Source organism: Rhipicephalus sanguineus, chromosome 4 (genome assembly GCF_013339695.2).
Source record: "Rhipicephalus sanguineus isolate Rsan-2018 chromosome 4, BIME_Rsan_1.4, whole genome shotgun sequence".
NCBI classification, from domain to species: Eukaryota; Metazoa; Arthropoda; class Arachnida; order Ixodida; family Ixodidae; genus Rhipicephalus; species Rhipicephalus sanguineus.
Genome location: NC_051179.1, coordinates 148,181,850 through 148,208,043, shown reverse-complemented (window position 1 = coordinate 148,208,043; position 26,194 = coordinate 148,181,850). Strand labels below are relative to the sequence as shown.

The window sequence follows — 26,194 nt, the reverse complement described above, 5'->3', positions numbered from 1 at the left end:
TATGCGGATGGGAAGGTGAAGCTCTTGGACTAGGATTTAGTGTAACGAAGTGTGGATTGATGGTATTCAATGGTCCCTGTGATCAGACGGTGTCAATACAAGGCCAATAAATACCCAGGGTAGGCGAATACAAGTACCTTGGAGCATGGGTAAATGAGAGTGATAGATACATGGAGGTAAAGGAAAAAGCCTCAGCAGCGAAAGGAAAGAGGAATGCTCCAATAATGAAGCACAGAGCGTTGTGGGGATACAATAGGTACGAGGTGCTTCGAGGTCTGTTGAAAGGTGTAGTGGTTCCGCGGCTTACTTTTGGAAACTCAGTGGTGTGCATGAGGGCTGAGGTGCAATCGGGAATGGATGTAAATCAAAGGACTGTGGGACGCCTCACGTTGGGTACTCACGGGAAGACGACAAATGAGGCTGTAAATGGCGATATGGGATGGGCAGGTTTTGAGGCGAGGGAAGCTCAGAGCAAAGTAAGGTTCGAAGAAAGGCTAATATGAAGGAGAGTACATGGGCAGAGAAGGTGTTCCGTTATTTGTATACGAAGAGTGTGGACACACAGTGGAGAAAAAGAACTAGGAGGCTCACTAGTAAATATACGGCTGGTAGTGTAAACAGTATGTCAACAAAGAGCGTTAAGCGAAAAGTCAGAGAGGCGGAGAGGATTTACTGGACGGCAGCTATGGAGAAAAAACCTACTTTGAGTAACTACCGAAAGGGCAAAAATGAAATAAGGAGGGAGGCATTTTACGATAGTTTAAGGGGAAGCGCTTCACTGTTTGAAGCGAGATCGGGTTGCCTTAGAACGCGTAGTTATAAAGCGAGATTCAGTAACGAAGAAGAACAATGCACATGCTGCGGGGAAGATAAGGAAACGGCGGAGCATGTTCTGATTCATTGTGGAGATATCCACCCAGGTGTGCGTTTGGGCACAAGCCTGCATGAAGCCTTGGGTTTTAAGGACAACATTGGAAAGCTGAACACGTCCGCGATAGAAATAAGTAAGAGACGGTTAGAGTATTGGTGGCACAAAGTAAGAGAGAAAGGACAAGAATAAATATTGGGAAAAAATGAGGACAGTCTGCCGTAAAAGGCAGAGAACTGGGCTGAGAATTTATTTTCTGCAGTAAGATAGATTTTATCGAAGTAGAGGCATTAGACCAACATAAAGAAAAGAAAAAAAAAGAAAGATTTTTTTGTCCATCCAGGTGGTACACCTGTCACCGCCCCGTTATAAAGGGGACGCTCATAGCATCCATCCATCCATCCATCTACCTTAGTAGAGCGCTGCTGCTGATATTGACGTTTTAAACATTCTCAAACAGTGACCTCTCACACGGACATAAATTTTATTTGCCATTACTGTCCCTTTAAGAATATCGGAGGGCGCGTATGCGTTTTGGCCACTCCGGCCGAGGGCGACTCTGTTCTTTGTCGCCGACAGGTGGTTACGCCGTCTCGTCAGCACCCCGGCCTCAGCGGGCGCACGCTCCCTTCCGCTGTCTCGGAAGTCCAGAGGCAGCACCTCGCGATCTTGCACCGTATATTGCTCTCAACTGTGTCCGTCTTTTCTGTCTCCTCATCTGGGGTGTACGATGGAGGGAACGCTGGCCGAAGGGCAGGTCGGCCCTCCAAACTTATTCCTTTGTTTGCTTTATAGGTGGGCCATTCGCGGCCAGTAATTGATATACTTCCTAACTTGTATTAGCCATTCATTCTAAAAATGTCAGTACGGGCAATTCTATGCGCGCTCTCGGCGACTGAGGAGCTTGAGTATTATGACTTTTATTGGTATTCCTCCTCTCGGATGTCCACAGCGGCATACTATCGGGCATGCGATTTGCGAGAGATGGTGAGCAGGTAGACTTTTAATTCCTGTTCCATGCTACAAGATCGCTGCCTCCGACGTTCGAGTAACTGAAAGGATCAGCTCGCCGGCACATCCCAGGAAAGCGGATCTGTCCGTTGTCTCGGTCGAATGTTACACGCTGAGGCACCGTGCCGAAGGTCGTAGCTATGTTGGTCTCCGCGACCCATCCCTTTTGCCTTACAAAGGTTACAACTCCTTTGTAAACTTTCTTCGTACCCTTACCGAGCCATTTGTAATCTCTGACACCTTACATTTTTTTTTGTAAAATATCCTCTTGGTTCTCGCTTCTCGACAGACTTCCTTGTCAAACATGTATCTGCCGCTACGATAGACAGGTGGTGTCTATGTGCGTGTGTGTGTGTGTGGTGTGTGTGTGTGTGTGTGTGTGTGTGTGTGTGTGTGTGGTGTGTGTGTGTGTGTGTGTGTGTGTGTGTGTGTGTGTGTGTGTGTGTGTGTGTGTGTGTGTGTGTGTGTAAATGAGTGAGTGAGTGAGTGAGTGAGTGAGTGAGTGAGTGAGTGAGTGAGTGAGTGAGTGGTGAGTGAGTGAGTGAGAGTGTGTGTGTGTGTGTGTGTGTGTGCGCGCGCCGCGCGCGCGCGCAGTGTGGTGTGTGTGTGTGTGTGTGGTGTGTGTGTGTGGTGTGTGTGTGTGTGTGGTGTGTGTGTGTGTGTGCGTGTGTGTGTGTGTGTGGCTCGCTCGCTTGCTTGCTTGCTTGCTTGCCGCGTTGCTTCAACGTCTCCTTGCGGTGACGCTGCTATAACTAGGCTTCGGATTCACCTGTATCGGACTGACCTGTAAAGGTCGACGAATAAACAGCGACACATGAGGTATGTCTACAAGACAAATATGATTGCTTCGTGTTTCTGTCCTTTCAGAGGGCCAAGCGGACGTGGAGAGCTTCCTGACCGCGACATATGGCACCAATTCTGGAGTTATGCGCGCGCACACGGGAAAAATCCTGCTCACTGCGTATGGCCCCGATCAAAACCTCGTCGACGCAATCCAGAATGATGCGTTCAGCTTAACGGGACTCTACGTTAGGCTTACCACAAACTGGGATGCCTCGGTACTCGGGTCGTTCCTTGACGTGAGTATTTCAGTCAATGATCAGTTTGCAAAGTGGTCTGCTATTTGAAGAAAATCGTCAATTTGTCGTCTATTGTAAATGTGGGCTATCTGTCAGATTGAAACACACTCTCTGGCAAGAGACCCCTTGCAAATTCCAGCGAGCATTCCATACTTGCATAAGTGACGCGATTTGCAACCTAGAATCCTAACGCAGTCACTCTTGCCATAAGAATGCCAAACGGCAAAGCAATAATTCACTGCTAGTGACTGTTTTTTATTTTCTATATCGCGGAAGAACACGCGCAGTGCTCTCATGATAGCTCGGGATATGTTTTTACCCTGTATATGGGAGTCAGACAAAAAGATTAGTGATGCTAGACAAGAGAGAATATGAAATCGATCAGGAATGTTTTGCAGGAAACGGTAATGTGAGGCCAACCAAAAACTCAGAGGAGGGTGAACGTCGGCACTTAAAACATGTTGCGAAAAAACGAGTCGTTTTGAGCCTAACTCTCCTACATAAAGTCCATCGCCTGAAATCGCGTCACGAGGTGGCAAAGCAAGAGTCATGCCAGGTAATCGGAACAGCGGATATTGGCAAAGTGTGCTGGTTGCCTGGTTGCGGTTTTAATTGCAGACGAAAACAATGGCAACGCTTTCTTATGGCATAATATCGGCGCTTATCATAAAACAGTGCACCCACACGAAGACAAAAATAACAACAACAGGGTCCCTTATACATTTGCCTAAGACGACTCGAGGGCAAAAGCCGTCTTCTGTTTCTTCTCACTTCATTTTATTGATATCCGGCCCCACCTCCTCCGAAAGCTTTCTGTACCTAAGGTGGTTTTTCACTGCTTCCAAGATCGGAGGCATTGCAAGCTTTCTCACCTGGTTTTGTACTGAGTCCGTGATCGCCCACCTTTGACCAAGCGACGATGACACGTGATGCCGTCGACGTGTTACGTCACGTTATGTGAACGCCACGACGACACTATAAATACGTCATGAGGACGTCACAATTTTCGCTGATCCGCGACGACATGATGACATCATATAGGGACGTCATCGCATGATGATTTTTTACGTCACTCTTGTTGGCGCCGCCGACGAGGGACGCCGACGGTCAGTTTTCGCGTTTGATGAGGCATCTAAGCCTTTCGCCTGAATAAACCGACTACACAGGGCCCATGCATTCGGTTTCTTTTATTGCTATAGCAATTATATGGACAGTCTCGACGGGTTTTTGCCGTCGCCGTTGCCGTCATGTCCCTCCCATATGAAGTCCAAATTGATAAGATCCCCCCGCGCATCGTATACTCTACCCCGGGTAAAAGCGCGCGAGCGGAGTCGACGAACGTGGCCGAAGCAGAAATCAAACGAGTCCGCCCATTTCCGTCGCTCGGAGGGTGCATGCGATAACATCACCCCGCTCGGGACGGCTGCCGTCGAAGCAGACAGCAAACGCCCCGCCCGTCTTTAACGACCATGAAAAGACGCGAGGTGGAGTGGGGGAGGGAGGGGGGTGTCGCGCGAGCAGCCGCTTTGAACTTTGAATCTAAGGGCGCGGTCGTGATCGCTGGCGCGCGCGCTGTCTCGACAGCCATCACAGCGGGCGGTTCGTATACCCTTCTGCGTGCTGCTCTTTCAACGCAAAGTGACTATGCGGAGAGCATCTCTCCCTGGAGTGGCCGTATTCTCTTACACCAGCGTTTTGTAGCTGCGCGAGATCGGATGCAAAACAGTTAACTGCCAGCTTCACTTTATATAACGCTAGTTTGTTGCTATCGCATTCATTTCTTCGCCCTTGCGGTGAAACTGTGACTGTTTTGTTTGTTTGTTTGTTTGTTTGTTTGTTTGTTTGTTTGTTTCGTCTGCGTGCGAGTGCACTATTTTATGATGCTGTACCAACTCGCCCAAATTGCACCTTTGGTCAAGATTGGTGAGTGCGTCGACCTGGCAGAAATGCCACCTGCGTTGTAACAGAAATGCCACCTGCGTGCTTCTAGGGTGCACATGCAATCGTCATTTGGTTACCTATTTAGCCACACCAATCACACGTGACTCTTCTTAACGCGTCACGAATCTTACATGATTCAGCTACGATCAATAGCACAGTTGCACTTACTAAATTTCGCCGGCACGCCATAATGAAAGGTGGCGGGTGTAAATTGGCGTCCACCTGCCTTGTTCCTTGCGCTTCTTTCCGTCATTCCTGGACGAGATCTGTCGGATCCTGGGACGCCATAGCCGTAAACCCATCAAATCACTCCAAGAATACGCGTGTTTTCAATTCCTACCGCACCTAATGAAAGCAGGTTCAAGCTCAAACGAGGTCGCCCCTTGCTCGAATCGACAAACATACTGCCGAGTTACGCCTTTCTAAGCGCTGACCGAGAGGCTAAATGTCGCTCCAGTCGCGCAGTGCATGGTTCGTCAATGGTGATATCTGTACGCTTGGTCCATGAACAAACTTAGGCATGAGTAGATTCCTTTCTTTACAGCGCCAACGAATGTGCGTGGGCAGCACGGTCTCAAATATACGTGACAATATCAGACATTTTCGTTAATAACTGTTTTAAAAAAACAGACTGCTTTTTGATCTAGAAGACACCTCGCGTCTAAAAAATCTCATCTTATAGAAATGTTTTTGTTTAACAATAACTCCGCAAGCATTACCCTTCTAGAACATTTGTTTCGTAACCATTTCTAGGCAAGGTATAAATGTAAGGTATTCTATGCTATCTTAACTCGAAGGCAAATGACCTTAAGGTTCTGTCATGACGCGGCACAATAACTTGACGACCATGTTGCTTAGCAGTGTCATCTTGGGCCAATAAAGATTGTGGGAGCCCTTACGCTTCTCTATTCTTGCATCGTTACCGATAACTGCACAGCGAATGCGCAGTGGCGCGTTCCTCTTTCTATAGCTTGATACGTATCTAGTTTCTTATTGCAGGAACTAGTTCTAAGCTTGACCGGTGGCATTGTCTTGGAGCTTCATGCGGCTGACATCTCCAAGATCACCCAGCGCATGTAAGTAATGATTCTTGTATTCACGCTACCCTTACTTCTCCGAGCGCAGACAAGTTAGGATCAAATACGGGAGGTTTAATGTTCTTACGCGTTCGATTGAGCGTCAAGCTCCTGTTCTGGCAGACCCCTCGTCAATGTATTCAACGCCTAGACCCGCATTTTCCGCTTTATTATAGGCGCCTGTAACCACGTGCGGCGTCATCCTACCTGCCCTTAATTACCTGACACAGGGGCAAGACCGACGTGTTTTATGCACATTGTCTTCGCGATATACACTCGATGGCATACAGTGGCCCCACCAGCCGCAAGCAGGCGAAGTGTTGCCTTACCTAATGTCTTTTTTAATAAGTATCCAAAAATTATCAAGCGCTAAAGAAATTATTACCGCGATGTAATACACACTCAACTGTGTAGTGTGCACGTATCTCACCAGAGCACGGCCACAAGCGTGGGTTCAGACTTAGCGAGCGACAGGGCAGCGTTGGCCGACGCGTGGGCTAGCGCACCACTGCACACGTGCGTTCGGGCAACGAAGGCGCCGCGTGCAGCGCAGCAAGTACACAATACTGTTCTCAGAAAATCCACAACAGCACAAAAAACGTAGTACCACCCCCGCTCTCAATGGCGGCGGGAGAAGCAAAGGGACTAAACCACGCCATGGGCCCAAATACACAACAAAGGGGCGTCGCTAGCAGGCCACCGTGGGCAATGGCTCACGGCAACACGCCGCTACGAGAAAAGGTCCCTTGCGACCATGCTGCGTAATCTCACGATCACTTATCGATCGCTTGAGGGAGAGCAAACGCCGTTCGCGTTGGCCTTCGATAAGCGCAGCTTGGCGTATAGTAGGACTACGCGCAAATACGCTGCACCGCTCTTCGGCAAAGTGTTCGGAAAGGACAACGTAAAATATGCGCCCGCCGCTGGCGCCAGGCACACAGTGAACGCCAAAATAAAGGAGCCGACGGACAGGAAAAAAAGCACGTGCGTATTACCCTACGCTGTCCAGTGAGGGAGTGCCTCTTCCGTGGCGCGGGAAACGTCTCGCGAGACTCGGCTGTAACTCCGCGGAGCGCCACCGCAGAGATTCGGCACCAGGACTGCGGTAGAGGGGAGAGTCATGATCAGACATGTGGACGACAGAACTAAGCGAAAACCTGCGCATGGCGACGGTCAAGCCTCAATCGCATAACTGTAAATTCCAATGAATCATGACCAAGTAGCGTAAAATTGTACATTGTCTTACGCATATTACCTATGTTGCCAAGCGCAACTATTGCGTTATCATTCATGAAGGCGCACGAGGATAACGTCTCAGTAGCGTTGGGTGAGAGGCTTTGCTCGCCATACAAGTTAAATCTCAGTCCCACGTTATCAATCATACTTCCATCACAATATAGTTCTTCACGTGTGTTCCACTCGCAGATAATACAAGCGAGACTGAAATGCAACTGTCGCTGCTGTTAAGTCTGACGCTCGCTTGCGCTCCTTCTCCTTCAAGGAAACTAAACCCCAGAGTCGAAAGACACGTTCCTTCGAAAGCGTCAGCGAGGCTGCCCGTGTACTGCCGCCGCCTCTAGGGTGACGTTGCACTGCTCTGTCCATCTGGCGGGAAGGCGGCCAGATGGACAGAGCAGTGCAACGTCACCCTAGAGGCCGCCTTCCCGATCGGAAAGGTCTGCCGCTGCTCTTTGCCACCGTCGATATTCCTCAGGGCTCCAGCACCATTTTCGTTTGCAACCCGTTCCAATACCATTTGATGCCGCTCCGAGACATTATGGAAGCCATCGATGACCTGCAAGTCATGAACGTGTCTGATGACACGTATCGCGCCAACCGCAATGCGTGTCATCAGTCACGTACTGCAACTGGAACATTGCCCAGGAACACATTCTGACGCAATGGGTCAGGTCTTCTACATCTCACCCACTGTCCATGAATGTGTGCGGCTCCTCGATGGCTGGCAATACAAACCACCACTCGCATGTTGCGCCATCAAGCTCAACATTTGGCCATTCCTGAGGACCTGCTTCACCGACGCATTTATGCTTCCGATGGCCGCCAGTGGTTAGTGGCACATTCAGTCTGCCTTCGGAAGTTTGTCCATTCACTGTGATCCGCGGTATTCACACGCGGTAGTATTGGAAACTCACCAGTGCCTTTAACCATTTGTAACCCTAGCGTCCAGATATGTGGACAAAACATATCAGTGAAGTGGGATCAGGCTAGCCAATGCATTGCCTTAAAAAGCGATTTGAAATGTTGGTATCACTTCAGCATTTCCTGAAAATATCTATATGCATCAACTTCTGTGAATAAACAGCGCTCAGTGCGCACAGAACAATGGCGTTCTTCTCAAGTCGTTTGTAGAGGTGTATGCCTACATTCTTTAGGGGCGAAGCACCTTAGGGTCTCGGCTTGTCGGCGGTGCATCGTCGTCTGCTGTCGCCGCGTGCACCGTCGTGACCAATTTGCTTGCTTGCATCCTCGTGTCCTGTCCATTTGCTTGAGCGCAAGAGAAGGCGCCACCGCCTAAGCGCTCGCCATGTGGCGAGAGAGGGCGAATGGCGCATGTTCACTATGGAAACGCTCTTTCTGCGATGAACGCTGAACTACCAGCTTGCGAGGAACGAGAACGCGCCCACGCCCGCGAGAGACAACGCCGATGCAGGCAGCGTCTGCTAGCCAGTTTCTTGAAAAAACCGACTGTTCACGCTGCAGAACCGTCCACCGGCCACCCCGTATATATAGACCTTTTTTTCGTGGGCGCCGCCATATTGCCTAGCGGGCGGCGCCGTCTCTGGTCTGGCAACCCACTGGCATGTGCGAAGCTCCGCGTTTGTATGGAAAGTATACGTGCGGCTACAGTTGCTGCCGGTTTTTTTCGTTCTGGCGCACTGAATTTCGTATCGAGTGATGCGGACTACGTAGGAAATGAATCTGTGAGACGTCCTGAAACGGTTTGATCCATTCAGGATCAATGATGTTAATATACGGCGACGTGAACGTGTCGCGTTTGGTCGGTATATCACATATTTGCGGCACTGTCTGTTGGAAAACCGCGTAAAATTTCGACCTGTTTTAGCAGCGCAAGCAAGTGCCGCCACTCTTAGCAGATACAATGAATTTTTTTCTTGGACTGTTATCTTTTAGTTTGTTTTTTCATTCACGGTGTGTTTATGCTGTGTCACCGACTACCACTCGTACATGCGGTTGTGCCTGAGCACGCAGTCTCGATTACGGGGCGCGGACGGCATCTGTTTGTTGTTTACAAACTGTCGGATATCTTTTTTCTCAAGTGACCGCTTATTACTCGCTCGTTTATTTCCCACCAGTGTGGACGAAGTTAGAGCTGTTTACAGTGATGTGCTGGTACGTATAAAAACGACGCTGATGTTGACATGCCGGCGCGCTTCTTTTTCTTTTTTCTGTTAAGAGCCGTGATATTTGATTGGATTTCGGCGGCGATTAGAAGAAGATGGTTAGAGAGTTTCTTCTGCCGGGGAGGCACGAAGCGCGCCCGGGCTCGAGCCTTTGATCGGCATCGGAGGTGATTCGCGCTGTAACTTCATTTACCAGATGTACTGTTTTTGCAAAATTCTTGCTGTCGTTCGCAAAGCTAAGCAGCAAAATTGGCAGTTCAAGAAACACTAGACAAGCTTAACAACGTGGTTTTTGTATCGTGCTTAGAGAGCATAGTGTTAACTATGTTGTATATCACTGCGCGACTTGTCAGACACGGTTCTTGACCACGTAAAAAATTGTCTTCCTGAGGTGGTAGTTCTACACACGAAGTGACAGAACTCTTTTTTTTTTTTACTATTCGGCTTTCATATGGCTCATCGTTACGATACCCCGCTGTCTAACAGAAGTTGTAACCTCACGACAAAGATCTCGCCACATCCTTTTCGTGTAGCGTTCAGTGAATGTTCGGATTTCACAAGGCTGGTACGGAGCACAAATTAAATGTATGATGCCGGTTACCCCGCTACGAAGTGAGGGATTTCTCGTCCGTGCTAATACCGGTAAACATCAACTGCAGCGATCACCGTGATGAGCCGAGCTACGAAGCTAATTGTTAGACCAAACACATCATATTAAAATATCAGAATAAAACGAAGCGAAAACAACTCAGGTGGCTACTCGAGTGGTACTTAGATGCATTGCACTTTACCGGACAGCGCCGTACTTGACCGCTTATGTTTGTTCGCAAATCTGGCCATATCCAATTGACGACTGCGTCAAACACTGGGAATTCCGGATATATTGCAGCACTTGCCGATTTAGAACCTGTAACGTAAAACAAACGACGTACCTTGATGAGTGCGCACAACCGCAAACACTCCGCGCTTGGTGATGCATGTCGCATACTTATTCTGACAGCAGTTTCCTTTTTATAGTTGTTAGAACAACCAAAAACGGCACAGTGGTTTCCCGTTGACCTTTCGCTGGCTGACATCGCAATAAAAGAGAACAAAATCCGCAGGTCGACCTAAAACACGCGAGAATTGTTCACAAACGCCACTCATCCAAGCACCAGCCAGCACACTCCGCGCCGTCGCGCACGAGCCAGAAAGGAGGAAAGCGCTGGTTGCCAGTCCGGCCCTTCTCGCCCGATGCAACGGTCTATAGGCACTGTATCTTGACCTGCAATTTAGTGCCGCTGGGAGATTTGTCTTGTGTATAGTCTTGTGTGTAGTTGGACAATAAAGATTCGCAGCGTGCACGTTAACTAAAAGGGGACTGCGGATCTCTGTGTCTAATCTTTCTTCCGTCTCTCACTGCCCAATAGCAGTGATTTTGCTGTGGGAAACACCGGCGCACACTGCATGCTTCGCCCCACCACATGCTTCACGTTAGTGCAGCTGAAACACCCTTCCCTACATGCTTCGCCTCTCTCCAAATTTCTTTTTAATAAGTCCACTCTAAATTCGTAAGAGTATTTAAATTATTCAGACTTATTCGTAAAAAGGAAGGGTTTATCTTGTCTATTTGTGACTTTTGTTGCACTGTGAGCGACCAAAGTTCTAAATGCGAAGCATTTCTTAGCGAACTTCTGCGACTTGGAGCGTATCTATCTATCTATCTATCTATCTATCTATCTATCTATCTATCTATCTATCTATCTATCTATCTATCTATCTATCTATCTATCTATCTATCTATCTATCTATCTTTCTATCTATCTATCTATCTATCTATCTATCTATCTATCTATCTATCTATCTATCTAGCCGCCTACGACTTTGTGCTCTCCTGGCCGTTTCGTTAATCGGATGTATACCAAAATTGGTGTGTCATAACATGGCCTTATTACGAACATAAATGACAGGTCATATCATGAAAATCATGACACGCATGTCATGAACAGCATGACTTACATTCCACGGCCTTCGGGCTCCCTGGCCGTTTTGTTAACCGGATGTATACCAAAATTGGTGTGTCATAACATGACTTTATTAAGAACAATAATGACAGGTCATATCATGAAAATCATGACACGCATGTCATGAACAGCATAATTTACATTCCACGGCCTTTGGGCTCTTGCGGCCTTTCCGTTAATATAATATATACCAAAATTGGTACGACGTGACAAGAGTTCATGACGAGCATAATGACAAGTCCTAACATGCAAATCATGACGCGCATGCCATGTGCAGCATGATTTACATGACATGGTCCCGGGGCGCTCGCGGCCGTTTAAATGAAGGCATACATAGGAAAGCTGGTATGACGAGATATTTCTGTATGACGAACATAACTGACACGTGGTTACATGAATGATATGTGTGTCATGCATGACATGATTTACATGCCACGTTCATGGCGCACTCGCGGCCGTTTCGCTTGCATGATATACACCAAAATTGATATTGCGCGATACGACTGTGTGACGAACGTAAGTGAGACGTGGTAACATGGAAATCATGACATGCAAGTCATGTACGACCTGATATACATGCCACGCTCATGATGCGCTAGCGGCCGTTTCAGTAGAATGATATACACGAAAATTGGTATTGCGCGATGTGACTCTATGAAGAACTTGAACAACAGTTGGTAAGATGAAAACCATGACATGCATGTCATGTATGTCATGATTTAATTGCCACGCTCATGATGCATTCGCGGCCGTTACGCTTGCTTGATACACACCAAAATTGGCATTGCGCGACGCGACTGTATGACGAACGTAAATGAAAGGTGGTAACATGAAAATCATGACATGCATGAAATGTACGACATGGTTTACATGCCACGCTCATGGCGCACTCGTGGCCGTTTCGCTCGATTTATATGCACCAAAATTGGTATTACGCGATGTGTCTGTATGAAGAACATGAATAACAGGTGGTAACATGAAAACCATGACATGCATGCCATGTATGTCATGACTTACATGCCACGCTGATGATGCGCTAGCGGCCGTTTCAGTAGATTGATATACACCAAAACTGGTATTGCGCGATGTGACTGTATGATGAACATTAGTGACAGGTGGTAACATGAAAAGTCATAATATGCATGTAATGTATGGCATGATTTACATGCTCCACTCATGGTGCACTCGCGGCCATTTCGCTCCTTTGATATACACCAAAATTGGTATTTCACTCTCATGGTTCGGCTCCGCGGCTACTACCTGTCCTAAGTAGACGTACTCCTTTACAACTTCCAGTGTCTCGCCACCTATCGCAAAGCGCTGTTCTCTGCCAAGATTGTTCCACATTACTTTAGTTTTATGCATATTAATTTTCAGACCTACTCTTCTACTTTCCGTATCTAGTTCAGTAATCATGAGCTGTAATTCGTCTCCCGCGTTACTCATCAATGCAATGTCATCAGCGAATCGTAGGTTACTGAGATACTCTCCATTAACTCTTATCCCTAACTCTTCCCAATCTAATCTTGCCAATGAGAGTGAAATAACTAGAAGAATAAGGATGGGCTGGGGCTCATTCGGCAAGCATTATCAAATCATGAATGGTAATCTACCACTATCCCTCAAGAGGAAGGTATATAACAACAGCATCTTACCGGTACTTACCTACGGAGCAGAAACCTGGAGACTTACAAAGAGGGTTCAACTTAAATTGAGGACGACGCAGCGAGCGATGGAAAGGAAAATGATAGGTGTAACCTTAAGAGACTGGAAGAGAGCAGATTGGTCAGGGAACAAACGGGAGTTAAGGACATCATAGTTGAAATCAAGAAGAAGAAATGGATATGGGCCGGGCACGTAGCACGTCGGCAAGATAACCGGTGGTCATTAAGGGTAACTGACTGGATTCCAAGAGATGGCAAACGCGTGAGGGGGAGACAGAAAATTAGATGGGTAGATGAGATTAAGAAGTTTGCCGGTATAACGTGGCAGCAGAAAGCACAGGACCGGGTTGATTGGCGGAACATGGGAGAGGCCTTTGCCCTGCAGTGGGCGTAGACAGGCTGATGATGATGATGATGATGATGATGATGATGATGATGATGAAAATTGGTATTGCGCGATGTGACTGTATGACGAACATAAATGAGAGGTCTTAACATGCGAATTAACATGCGATTTACATGCCACTGTCATGGTGCGCTTCCGGCCGTTTTGTTAACGTGATATATACCAAAATTGGTGTGGCATGACACGAGTGCGTGATGAACATAAACGACAGGTGATGCATTTATATACCAGAATATGCGCTTCATTGGCATGGTGTACACTAGATTGTGTATGCATGCGTGCATGGCAAACATGCGATATATGGTGAACTAGATGCCATGGCATGAATGATTTCATTTGGCTCAAAGACAAACAAGGCGATGTATGCAGCTCTTTGCTGGCTGCTTCGCATTACATCGATTCCCACAGTGCGTGGGATCTGCCAAATTTCGTAAGTTGAGTTGTCGCTGCGGTGTCCACGTTTATGGATGCCAGGCATACCGAGTTCGCTAAGAAGCTGATACAACGCCGCATGGTAGTAGGACCCGTTTCGTTGCCGTGCGGCTCTGCACAAAAAAATTATCTGTAAAAGCTTAATATGCCTTTTAGAAGTTCTTTAGAATTTATTTGCTTTATTCGGGACGTAGATTTAGTGATGAAGGCATACATGCCATAATTTTCGAGCTAACTAGTGGAAGCGAATGTTCCGATTTGGAGAGCACCGGTAATTTGCGTTGAAGCAGAGCCATCAACAAGCAAAGGCCTCTTAACCAATGCTATTGCTAATGATGAAAGCATTCAGTTTAAGCGTCAGCATGAACGCACTGGTAATGATCGACGAAGGTAAAGTTGATGACGAACACGTTAAAGTAGAGCTGTGAGCAAGCAAATGGGCCTTGAATGGCGATAATGATGGTGATGATGAAAGCGTTGACCATGAAGATTAAGGCGTTAATTATTGCGATAATGAACGCTGACAATGAAAGTGTTGAATCAGAGCCGTTAGGAAGCGGTCAAGTGAAAGTTTACAATAATGATGATGATATTACTATAGAACGCGTTTAACTGATGATGAAGGCGTTGATTGCGGCAAGTAATGATGATGATACTGATTAATGCGTTGAAACACAGCCGTCGGCAAGCAAAGTTCCCCTGTGCGATGAAGAAGGATGATGGACCCAGTGTAACTGGTGTACCCAGCGTCCACATATGTGGACACCTCTTTTCTTTTAGAACTAAAGCTAAATTTCCCATGTTTTCGATTTATTCCCACATTCGTTTGTATTGTAATTGCATATATGCAAAAAAATATTTGCTTGCGCAACTGGATTGGTGATGAGTACAAAGGGTTGATTTCACGTTCAATGTCCGGAAAACTTCGCCATCAAAGAGCGAGTAACAGATGTGTATCACTATTTGCAGCGGAAATGAGCGCGAGGTCAGAGTTCATTACGGTCCACATCGTTAACACCCGTACTGTGTTTTTTGATGCAGCGCCGATTATATCAAGTTCATGGTTGTAGTGCCACCTGGCGTGACTCAGGGCAGCCTTGCCCAGCTGAAAGTGGCCACCTTGGTGAATCCACTTAACATTATGGTGAGTACGAGTTTGTCACATTAACGAGGGAGGGCCAGATTTCATACAAACCTTTTACACTAGAATTGTTCACTCGCCAAAATTCCAGTCAACCTCCACACTGAATTCGGCCCCTGAATGACTTGAAGATATTTAGATGATGCTTTATTCAACCAAACATACGCATACGCGGCAGTGCGATCAAAGAAACTTATAGGTCCACGGGCAAAGATGGGGGGAAGATCGGTTGCGTCACTTGCATTTTAAGGCGAAAGGCTTAAATGCCTCATCAAGCGCGAAATTTGACCGTCGGCGTCCCGCGGCGTCAGGGACGAGTGATGCAAAATACATCACAATGTGATGACATCTCCATATGACGTTATCGTGACGTCACAACTCGCCTAAATTTGTGACGTCATAATGACGCCACACATTTTAGTGTGACGTCACGTCACGTGACACGACGTCACATGACGCCGTCATCAAATGACATCGTACAGCTTGGTCGAAAGTGGGCAGATCATGGAGGCAGTGAAAAACCAGGTGGGGTGCCTGCGATGCTGGAGGCGATGCAGAACCACGCTAGGTGAGCAAAGCTTTCGAAGGGTGGCGGGCCAGGACCAATACATCGACTTTGAAGAAGAAGAAGATGGCTTTCGTATTCGAGTTGTCCTAAGTGAATGCATAAGTGGCCCTGTGAGTTTTTTGTTTTGCGAACTGCACATACAAGCTCGTATATCTTTGTAGAGAAATCGACAACTGGGCTAGTTGGTAATGTTTTTTGAACATCCGAACATATGATATTCAACGATTTCATATCCCTGTTGAAATGAAGGCAATCGGGCTGGAGAAGTTGACGCTCTGTACGACTTACAGCACTAGTCTGCCGCCTTGCATCTCTGCGTCTTTGTGCCTGCAACCGACCAATATATATAACAAGACCAAGCCGCCATGTGACTGTGCAATGCGTTAGATGCCAGCTTAGGAAAGTGCTTGACCGCATTTTGTGTGTATAACTTTCCGAGTGCAGCTAGATATGCGATTTTAAGAAAATGTTCCACAGGATATAAATCACGCACCTCGAGTAAACGAGCTCTTCGTTGCCGGGATTTTACTTTGCGACAAGGGGTAAGGGAGGGGTCGCCATCAGGCCATGGTGCCCTCAAATAATACGAGATCTTGCGTACGTCTGTGTCCACAGCAAACCTGTCCAGATAATTTTAGCTGCCGCTGTGAAGCCAGAAATGACCTGGCAGTGACACGTATTCGCATGCTTCATCCAGACGGCGTGCGGCTTAACAAAGATTCAAATAAATTAACTTCTCTTAACTTTAACGTTCCTGTAGAAATGATAACACAATCCCCTAAGAAAGAAAATGTATGCTTAGCAATTTGTCCTTGCTGCTCCCTTAACACATGCGCGTGGCAGCGGCTCTTCTTTGAAAGCTTACCCATATTGTCCCTCGTTCAGTAATAGCGACTGAAAGCCTTGGTAGGGCGTCACTGGAAGCGCAGAAGCACAGTTCAGCCGATGTTCCCGAACTTAAGCATGTGAGCTACGTGATCAAAAGTATACTTTCTATCAGCAATTTTCTGTTCCACGACATTGCCGCGTCGGCCGCAATCTTATCTTCGCTGCCCTAACACAATTGCAGTAGGAAAATTATTAGAAACGCATCTTCACAGATTGTTTTCGAGTTTGGGCTAATTTTGAGATTACTATTTGGGGTAGCCTAAGACAGTTAAAGCTATTTAGCATGTTTTTCTCCGTGGAGGAAGACATGCTAAATAGTTTTAGCTGTCTTAGGCTACTGCAGACGGACACTCTCGTTTGGAAACATATGCGCTATCGCAATTGGAAGACTGCGCGTGGCACTCGTAAACTTCCACCTGAGAGATGCAAAATTTTTACGCTCGATCCTTCGGGAACCTATGCGATCCCGAATGATCGAGCATAATGAGTTGCTTAGCAGTTTATTTTGTTATGTTCCTAATCAAGAACTCGCAGCATCGATTTGCGGCCGCTGTGTTGGGTGTGGTGAAACCTTAGTTGAGTCGTTTGAGCATTATGTGGTTACATTATAATTGTATGTGGGCTTTTGATTGCGTGCACTGGCTGGCAGCTGGTGCTTCTCAGTGGCTACTAAAGCCTAGTCCGTTAGCTCTTGATGCATAGCTGATACAGAGCTAATCACCGCAGTCTTCCATTTGCTCGAGGTTTGTGAGTTTCCGATCGGCAGGCTGTTAGAGGTGGGATCATAAATATAAAATATGATGAAAATCTGCTCTATACGCACCTCAAAGGGCGAGAATAGTCTCGAAGGCATTAGTGCTTGAATATCGAGGTTGAGGTGAATGCATGCTGATGGGAGCGAAATAAAAAAACGAACCGCGTGTCACCCGGCCATCTCGTATAAATATAAAACAAGTAGCCCTAACTGGAGCGGTGTATCGGGATACTTCTGCAGCTAAATGGAAGCGGAGTAAGGGCAAAAAGGTCTACATTCCCCAAGTACGTGCCTCCACGGGTTTATTATGTGTGTGATATACGAAGCTACTGTGGTAAACACATTTTTCTGGCACACTCTCATTGTAGGACGACCAATGTGTTCAAAGACGTCAGCTTGACAAATATAGTGTATCTGTCGCTGACGCTGGGTGCCACTGGACAGGATAATATCGGAAGCTCGCGGTTCTCGTTTCCTGGCGATTCGTTTCCCCAGCTTCTTTCGTTTCGCCAGATTCGTTTCCCCAGCTTGTTTGTTCTTCGTAAAAAATGGCTCTTGCGCCACCTGATGAGTAAGCTCTAACTTATTATCCTTACATTGCGTTAATCTGGCCTAAAGCGTCGCGCTAGGTTACCGTTCAGTGGTATTGAGTCTGGCATTGATTTTTCAGAATGATACGATAAAAGGAGCTGTGAAAGATCTAACGAAGTCTAAGATTTGTGCGGCGTTCACAATGTCCGCGTTAAAGTCCACGTCAGCAAAAGGAAATATCGACAACCCCGGAGATCCTGCAGACCTCGTGTCACCTGTCAAACAGAAGGAGGTGAGTGCTGAGAACGACAGCGGTGGCTGTTAACTGTAAATCAAAGCAACGATTCTAGAAACACTTCACCGCTATTTCAGTGGCTTGAGGAGGGCTTTATAGAAGGAAAATTCCACAATTATGCGCTTCTTTTTGTTTTTGGTGCAGTGTACGAGAACGAACTCTTACGTCTATTGTTAAAGGCGCCTTGCAACAGTTTTCCAAGTAAACATCAAATGACCTCACTATCGGAGTCTATTTCCTCACGAATTGACGACCGCAAGAAATTTTAGGATCCTTCAATTACGAGCAGAGTAACAGGGATCTGTCGCACGCTTTAAGCGCCTCCTATCTCCTTTCGTAACATCGAGCACACCGAGAGCTATACACAGGGATAAATCAGAAAGGGTTAGGTCGTCTGTACGTCAGCGCGCGCCAAGATCTTGCGCACTTTCTCTTCTTATTTTCTTTAAACGCGCGGCTGACCTTCAGTGTGATCGCGAGCGTGCTGGTGTAGAGTAGAGTTACTGTATATGCTACCTTTGGGTAGCAGAGTTGCGCATAGGTCTGGCTAGCAAGCATGGCTATGTCGCGAAGACTCACTCCGTTTTTGCAGGCGACATGCCTACCGGGTGACCGGTCGACATGTTCGGCGTGTCGAAGACCGGTTATTTACTTTAATGTGAATGACTAGTGTCAATCCAGTTCGCTGCAGCGGCGCCATCGAGAAATACAAAACTTGGCGCCAGCGTCAGCTTCTCCGCGACGCATGGTTGCTAGCGGCGTTTGAAAGACAGATGCGCAACTCTGCTACCTAAAGGTAGCATATGCAGTAACTCTAGTGTAGAGCGGCGCATCGCGGCACGCCGCGGCGTCCGCGGTAACTATATGCTTTTGGATATTTGACGCGGTTGACTTCGGGTATACAACACCATTTGTCGAGAGAATGGTCAGCAATTTCTAGCTGTCTTTAAAGTTTAATTGTAAATTACATGCCGCACGCTGCGCTTTTATATATATATATATAATATGACTCACGTGTTCGCAGGAGCCTAGACAGAAAATCGGTAGAACTTTCTCACCGTATTCAAAACGTGTTGCGGGGCCGCTTTTAGTTCATATCCTCTTCTGCAAGCTAGAAAACTGAGACTTTGTTTTTCAGAGGACGAACGTTTGGGATAACTGGTTGCACTTTTCCTTCAACATGTGCAAGCAAAACGCAACGTTGTACTCACCAAATGCAATTAATGCCGGACGTAAAGAGCGCATCTCAGTGCTTCTCCGCATTCGCGAATCATTACTTTCGCTCCTTTTCTCGTACTTTCTTTTGGAAATTCATGCGCTGAATAGCTTTCCATTCGCAAATAAATGTCTCAATGTCCGCGTTCTTAAAAGGCCGCGACGGTCGCATTTCGATGGAGGCGAAATGCTATAGACGCCCGTGTATTTGGATTTCGTACGTGGACGTTAAAAAATCGCAGGCTGTCAAAATTTCCGGATACCTACACTACGGCGCCCCTCATAAAGATATCGTGGTTTTGGGACGTGAAACCCGTACAATTATTATTATTACACAACAGATCGCAACTCCTCGACAAGTATGCGCGCTTCCGTATATATGTTAAACAGTACAAAATTGGCGATAAGCTTACAGGTGGCTTCGTTAGAACGTATGCATTTGTTTACGTGTTGTTTACGTTTTAGTGTTCTATTTTAATATGGTCAGTCGTAAAGCGAAGGAAAGAGGCACGTGCACAACCGTGCCCAGAGCAGCCAGATAACCTAGATTGGAAGCGGTAGCACTCAGCATCCAGAGCCTCCATGTGTGATTAGCAATGGGGAAGAGGGGCTTTGGCAGACGTGTTTTGGTCCAGAGACACGGGGTAAGACATAACAGCGCTCGCTTTAACTGGTGATATAGTTCAATAGCTTACAAACGTTTATCTGAGCGCTGAGCCTCACGAATTCAAATGTATCATAAAGTTGGAAAACTATGCGACCAATATTTTCATCTCGAGGATAAGAGACATAAAATGAATCAGTATCAATGAGAACTAACAGACAATAATGCCAAGAAAAGTACTTTCCTTGGCATTATTGTCTGTCAGTTCTCATTAATATTTTGTCTAACAAAGAAAAACGAGCCCTTAAAAGTAATCTTCTTCCCTTCATAAAATGAATCAGTAATTTCACTATCTTCCTTTTGAGCTACAGTAGTATTGCGTCAAACATCCACCCAGGTTATTTCAAGGTCGCACTTCACTATCAAGGAACAGGCTCAAGGTCGCACTTCAATTAACAAAAGGAACAGGCTAACTTCTAGAAAGCGTATTCTACAACGAATCGCACCCATGTCATCGGTTTTGGAATTCGGAAGCCTCACGGGTAGAATAATTCTCTCAATACAAGCTTCGTAGCGATTACGAAAATGTTCTGGTCCGCCTCCCCCCGTATTTTTTTTTGTAATTTTACATATGTAGACATACACGCACTCGTACAAACGCACACACGAAGGTAAATTATGGCTAAACCCCCTCCCCCCGAAAAAAATTTTAGTACCGGAAGTGGTGGATGAAGAAGTAACGAAGACTCCACGGGTGCCTTCGCTCTACACAGGGAGATCGAAAATAGTACGACAGCTAAGAAAAGATCGCTTGAAGAGACGCAGTCTTCAGAATGCCATCCACCTCAAGATCAGTAGTACAGAAGCTGCGAAAGTGTTCGAGACTGCAAAAGCAATGTAGGTTAGATCAACGGCTGCTCTATAAGCCACCTACGGTTCGCATATGACATTACCCTTGTTCAGTAACAATGGCTATGCGCTGTAACAAATATCGGTTGAGTTGAACACTACTATGCAGAATGCAAGTAATTATGAATAGCCAGGAAAGCGTTAGTAATATTCCTACAACTTCAGAACAAACGTTCACGCTTCTATAGATAAGCAGTGAGGACCAAAGGTGATTATGTCGGAAACCTGCAGTTTCCAGGTGCCGTTATCCCTTAATGCGAAGAATAATCAAAGGACGGCCTTATAAAAACAAGCATATAGCGCATAGATTTAATGTGTCGAGTGGTGCCCACTATCGATAGCCAGTGAAGAGAACAAGTGTTCGGGATTGCACTAAGGCTCTATGATCTGTGCATGCTGCGCTTATCTAAGTCACTTCTATTCAAAAGTAATATACAGAGCAATAAAAAATGAACTTGAGTTCTAGCGTCAGACACCAGCATAATATAACCCGAAAGCTTTGCCTGCACTTAGAGCGTGACCACTGTAGCATGCGTAGATTAACATAGAGCGCAGAGATATGAATGATTAACAGATATACTTGAGAAGTTTAGGACTTCGCAACTAGCATTTGAATGAAAAATGTTAGGCGTAACGTTAGAACAGACGACATCGGTATAAAAGAGCGCCAACGGAGGTAGCCATTGCTCAACGTTTTATTGGGTAAAAGCATAATTGAGCTGGGCAGTTCATGCAGAGCATCAAGCAGATATCTGTTGTCCCGGTTGTTTGCATAATGGGATGCATGGAAGAGAGGAGAGCTGTAGATGGCAAAGAACTTGCTGTGGAGATGAAATTAGGCAATCTGCAGGCGTAAGTTGGAAGCAACTGATCTTAGAGACGGGTACTTTACTTTAAGATCTCTGACAGGCCTATGTGCCAAAATGGACATAAAGACAGCCCACTTTTGATCCTCAAGTTTCGTTGTAGCGCGGCAAAGGACGTGGAAACCAGAAAGAAACTTGCGACAACACACGCGCTGTGTTTCGTCGTACGTTTCTTCCTGGTATCTTAATCTTTTTAGATGCGAAGCAGCTTTTGCGCTGGGCTTCCTCGGTAGTTCCATTGGCGACCGTCCGCTTTCTAAAACTTACGATAGCCATCTGTAACATATTGAGCGCGCGAGCTCGCGCCAAGGAGCAGTCTTCATCATCCTGTTCATCGACCGCCTTGATGATGATAAGTGCAGAGCACTTTAGGGGCCCGGGCTGCCGTATGCTGTCCTAGCTTGGCGTAACCCAGACAAAACAACGTGTGCTGGCACACGCTAGCGCGTTCGGGCCTGTGTAAGGCACTGGGTAAGACGCTGTGGCCTCTCCCCCTTACACTCTCGCAGCAATCAATGAACGAGATTCTGCAGACGCGCGATGAACCCGCGTGGCGTGCTCCAATAAGAGTTCGTGACGAGTAACAGCAACAGCAACTACAGTGAATTCATGGTGTGGTCCACATGCAAGGACGCGTTAACATCGGGCAAGGTGCCCGTGGTGAACGGGACTTTAAGTCGACCTATGCGCTCCTTCGCATCCGCACGTGGTTCCCGTTAGTGGGAGATGGTGAAATTTTTTGTAAACCTGCCCTATAAACAAATAAATTTATAACTGCATCATTCCACTGTTCATTGCCTTAACACATTTTGGCTGGGGCAGCATAGTCTGAGCTGCTCTTGTACCATAAAAAACCACGCATCTCCACGCAGCGAATCATGACGACTGGGCGAAGCTCTGGGTATCGTATGCGTGAGTAACCGTACGTTACCCGAGCGTTGCCCCATATAATGTAAATTGAGTGACAAGGTGACAAAGAGTCGACGACAAACCAAGGTCCTAAGGTCCATAATGTGTACATTGAAGTCGCCGACAAGTATAAAGAGTTCATGCTTGTAGGTGTTTTGTATTGTTTTGTCAGGGTTATGTTTGATATTAGTCTGTTGTTAAACCTGATGTTTCGATTTTACACGGTGTTGTGCCGTGCACACGGACGCCATACGGACAACACCAGATTAGCTCACTAACTTCGTACCTTAATTAGAACGTGCATAAACTGCAGATCTCTTCTCGGTGTCCTCCACAAATATTCTAAAGGAACATACATTACCAGGCAGGATGAAAACGAATGAACACATAATGCGAAAAAAATTGTTCATTCACAGTGCTCTTAACAATGCTCTAACAGCATTAGTAGCATTAACAATGCTCTTCAATATACAGTAGTCACTTACGTAAAGACTGCCGTTGTTTTTGCCTTTGTTTATTTTGTCGGTAACACTTTGTTGTTTATAAGTCGTACTGTCGCAGAAAGAGGGCCACTCTTCGCAATGTCCGCATTCCTTCCTGTCTCGTGTGTATGATGCAAAGCTTACAAGCTAAAATGGCGATAACTTAAAGAACGGTCAATCATTAGGCCCAGATTGTATATTGTCCCGTTGTCGAGATGAGTTTGGTAATCCACCACTTCAGAACTTGCATTTTTTGTTTGTTTTCCTGATGCTATTGTTACTTTACAGGTATGCACGCTGCCCGGAGCGAAGCAGGACAAACAGGCCATGTCAATGTACATTCCTGGTGCACCCTTCTACAGTTTTGATACCAATAATACTATGTTCGAAAAGGTAAGGAGGAGGAGACAATTTTATTGCAAAGCGCAGAGATTTAGAATGATTAACGCCTTCCCCTAGGCGGCAGCCATGAGTCCTTGTGCCCTGGCGGCATCCTCGACTTGCCGGAAGGCTTGTAGTGGCTCTTCTGTGTCTTAGCTGAGCATTGCGGTCTCCCCCTGCTCTTCATTACTGTATGTGCTATTTAATCATATCGTGGTTTTGGGGCGTGAAGCCTCAACAATTAATAATTATTATTATTATTCTCTCTTAATCTGAGGCGAGCCCACATTACATTATTGAGGTCCACCCTTTGATTAGAAAAGCTACATCTGTCTAACTCCGTTTAACTCCAGTGGTGGTACGCGACCGAATTCGGGAGAGGGGCCATATTTGTAAGAGGCGCCATGCCGTTGCCTGCAGCTTGCTTAGCGATGAGAGTGCCGGGGGGAAGCGGGCCCTTCCCAGCCTGTAGCGTTTGGCGATTTCGCTATAACTAACGATGCGGTACAGAGGCGTAGCCAGAAATTTTTTTCGGGGGGGGGGGTTCAACCATGCTTTATGTATGCTCGTGCGTGCGTTTGTATGTGTGCGTGTATATATACGCAAGCAAAATTGAAAAATTTCAAGGGGGTTAACCCCCAACCACCCCCCCCCCTGGCTACGCCCCTGATGCGGTATCTCTGCGCACCCCGGGCTTCGCCTTCGCGCTTTGCCTGTTCAGTCTGCCAATTCTCGATTCAGGTCGCGTGCGATGTCGTTTCCGGCGAGGGATGAGTCAGCAGGCGCCCACATAATGTAAACAACCCGCTCGTCGCTAAAGTTAGCTAGAATTCTTAGCGCTTCCGGTGAGATCCTTCCCTCAGCGTAATTGTTAACAGTGGTATTGGAGTCCCTCATTATGATATTGACTTTTGCGGAGGTAATATGTTTTGGCGGGCTAGTTGGTTCATTGTTATTATACGTCCTTAAACTGCGAGAAATGACCAGGACACAAGCAAGAAAACACAGAGAACAACACGAGCGCAGAACTGCCAACTGTTTTTGGATAGTGCTAGTGCTGCAGCCAATACCTTCGCCACTTCTGCTTTCCCTGTCTGTACAGTGCCACTGACCTTGGAGTCTGTTTCAAGATTCGCTGCTACCATCTGCATGCTTCGGTCATTCTCTTATCCCGCTGTGTCTAGACAGACCGCGTGCCGAACGTTGCTAAATATTCTGTGTAGTGCTTTCGCCCTTCTCATCCTTGTATTTTGATGATGCTGACAAGTCGGCCGAATATTGTCGTCGGTGTCATGCATGTCGACGACTCCTTGGCATCGGTGTCGCGTCACCCTAGGGTGCCGACTTTGCGACAGGCCACCCGCACATTCCGACCCTTGCATCGTCTGCTCCACGAGCCACCTTCGCCGTACACCACAGCAAGTCTGGAGGGAAGCGCGCACTCCCTCCAGCCCAGCCTTGGCTGCACGAAACGTTTCCGGCGCTTGCCGTTAGGATATGGCGCCTGCGCACTCCGAAGATGAAAAAAAAAGGCGGGTTTCGACACCAGCGCATCCTCCCGAGCAGCTGCGCACGTTTCAATATTGCTGCGATGCTTCACACTATGTATCGTAATGCGCGCATTCCCCAAAATTTCGACCTCGTCGTTTTGGTCTATTTTTTTCGGCAGAGAACAGTCACACAACAGAAAAAATAAATTTTCTTTATTGATCACTAAATCGACAAAAATAGGAAACACCTCTCATATTTTAAAGAAAGCCGTTTATGGCGGTTTTTGTCCGATCAACTAAACTAGTCTACCGACAGTCCTTGATACTAAATCGCGAAACAAAGGGATCACTATTCTGACTATCACCTTGTTGCATGTCAAAAATCTGCATGTCACATCTTTTCGCATGGTGTGCCCACAACAAATGTATTGCAAAATACGTTCTTATTCTGATTCTGACGGTTTGTGAAGCGTTATTGCATGTGCAGCTATCCTCGATGTGGCGAACTTTTGAAAACGCGCTCCTGAAGAGAATTCGAGAAATCGGAAAGGGGGGAAAATGTACGTTAAGCAATCGCTTCCATGCTGATACCATTGTGGTTCTCGCTTAAGCGAGGCGGCGGCAGTGACTGAACTTCACAGAATTTCGCTTGTATACACACTCTTTAGAATATTGAATATGCGCTTGCCCCTTGCCCAACCGGTTGAATATTGCTGATTATTTCGAAGAGCACGACTTCTTCGCCGCACGTCCCTCAATAACTACAGTGTTCATAAAATTCCTGCCTTCTACATTGTGCCATTGGTAAGCACTTTTTTTCACGCACTTGAATTTCAATGACAGCTAATGCAATAACAAGTTTTCTTGAAATGCGACAGCGGAAAATCGGGGAAATTTCAAGAACTCTTTCCTCTTACCACGACGTGAGGCCCTCCCGTTAATGCCGCCGTTTTTCTTTCTAGGTGCGTCTCATGTTGACTCAATACACCGCCCTGTGTCTCACTGCCGTCAGCGTGCTGGATGACAATTGCCCGAATTTCAACATGCTCAAGATCATGAAAAAGGTGTTCGACAAGAATTTCAAGTGACTGATCGAGGCGTTGTACTTTTGCTTTCGCGTAAAAGTGCCGCTGTTGCTGTTATTACGACAGTAGAAATCGCATGCGCCAGCGCTACTTTGTCTCACTAGGGAATTTCTTGCTGTCTTCACTCCTTCGTCGCAGTGCAGAATAAAATGCACAAGTTACTTCAGTCATGCCTCCCTAGAAGCAGCTACATCATAAGAAACAGGTGCATGA

The 26,194-nt window shown here is 46.6% G+C and overlaps 1 protein-coding gene across 1 annotated transcript; it reads left to right on the top strand.

Annotated features, from left to right (window-relative positions):
• Positions 1 to 5,895: 5,895 nt before the first annotated feature.
• On the top strand, positions 5,896 to 25,984 carry LOC119391720 (uncharacterized). Its single transcript, XM_037659374.2, has 5 exons — positions 5,896 to 5,975; positions 14,905 to 15,007; positions 17,885 to 18,037; positions 23,314 to 23,418; positions 25,859 to 25,984. The coding sequence occupies exons 2-5, from the start codon at positions 14,924 to 14,926 to the stop codon at positions 25,982 to 25,984; spliced, it is 468 nt and encodes a 155-aa protein (XP_037515302.2). The 5' UTR covers positions 5,896 to 5,975; positions 14,905 to 14,923.
• Positions 25,985 to 26,194: the final 210 nt, after the last annotated feature.

Coding starts and splice junctions, on each gene's coding strand:
- LOC119391720 (XM_037659374.2), top strand. CDS start 14,924: ATGGTTGTAGTGCCACCTGGCGTGACTCAGGGCAGCCTTGCCCAGCTG. Junction 18,038..23,313: donor CACCTGTCAAACAGAAGGAG/GTGAGTGCTGAG, acceptor GTTACTTTACAG/GTATGCACGCTGCCCGGAGC. Junction 23,419..25,858: donor ATAATACTATGTTCGAAAAG/GTAAGGAGGAGG, acceptor TTTTCTTTCTAG/GTGCGTCTCATGTTGACTCA.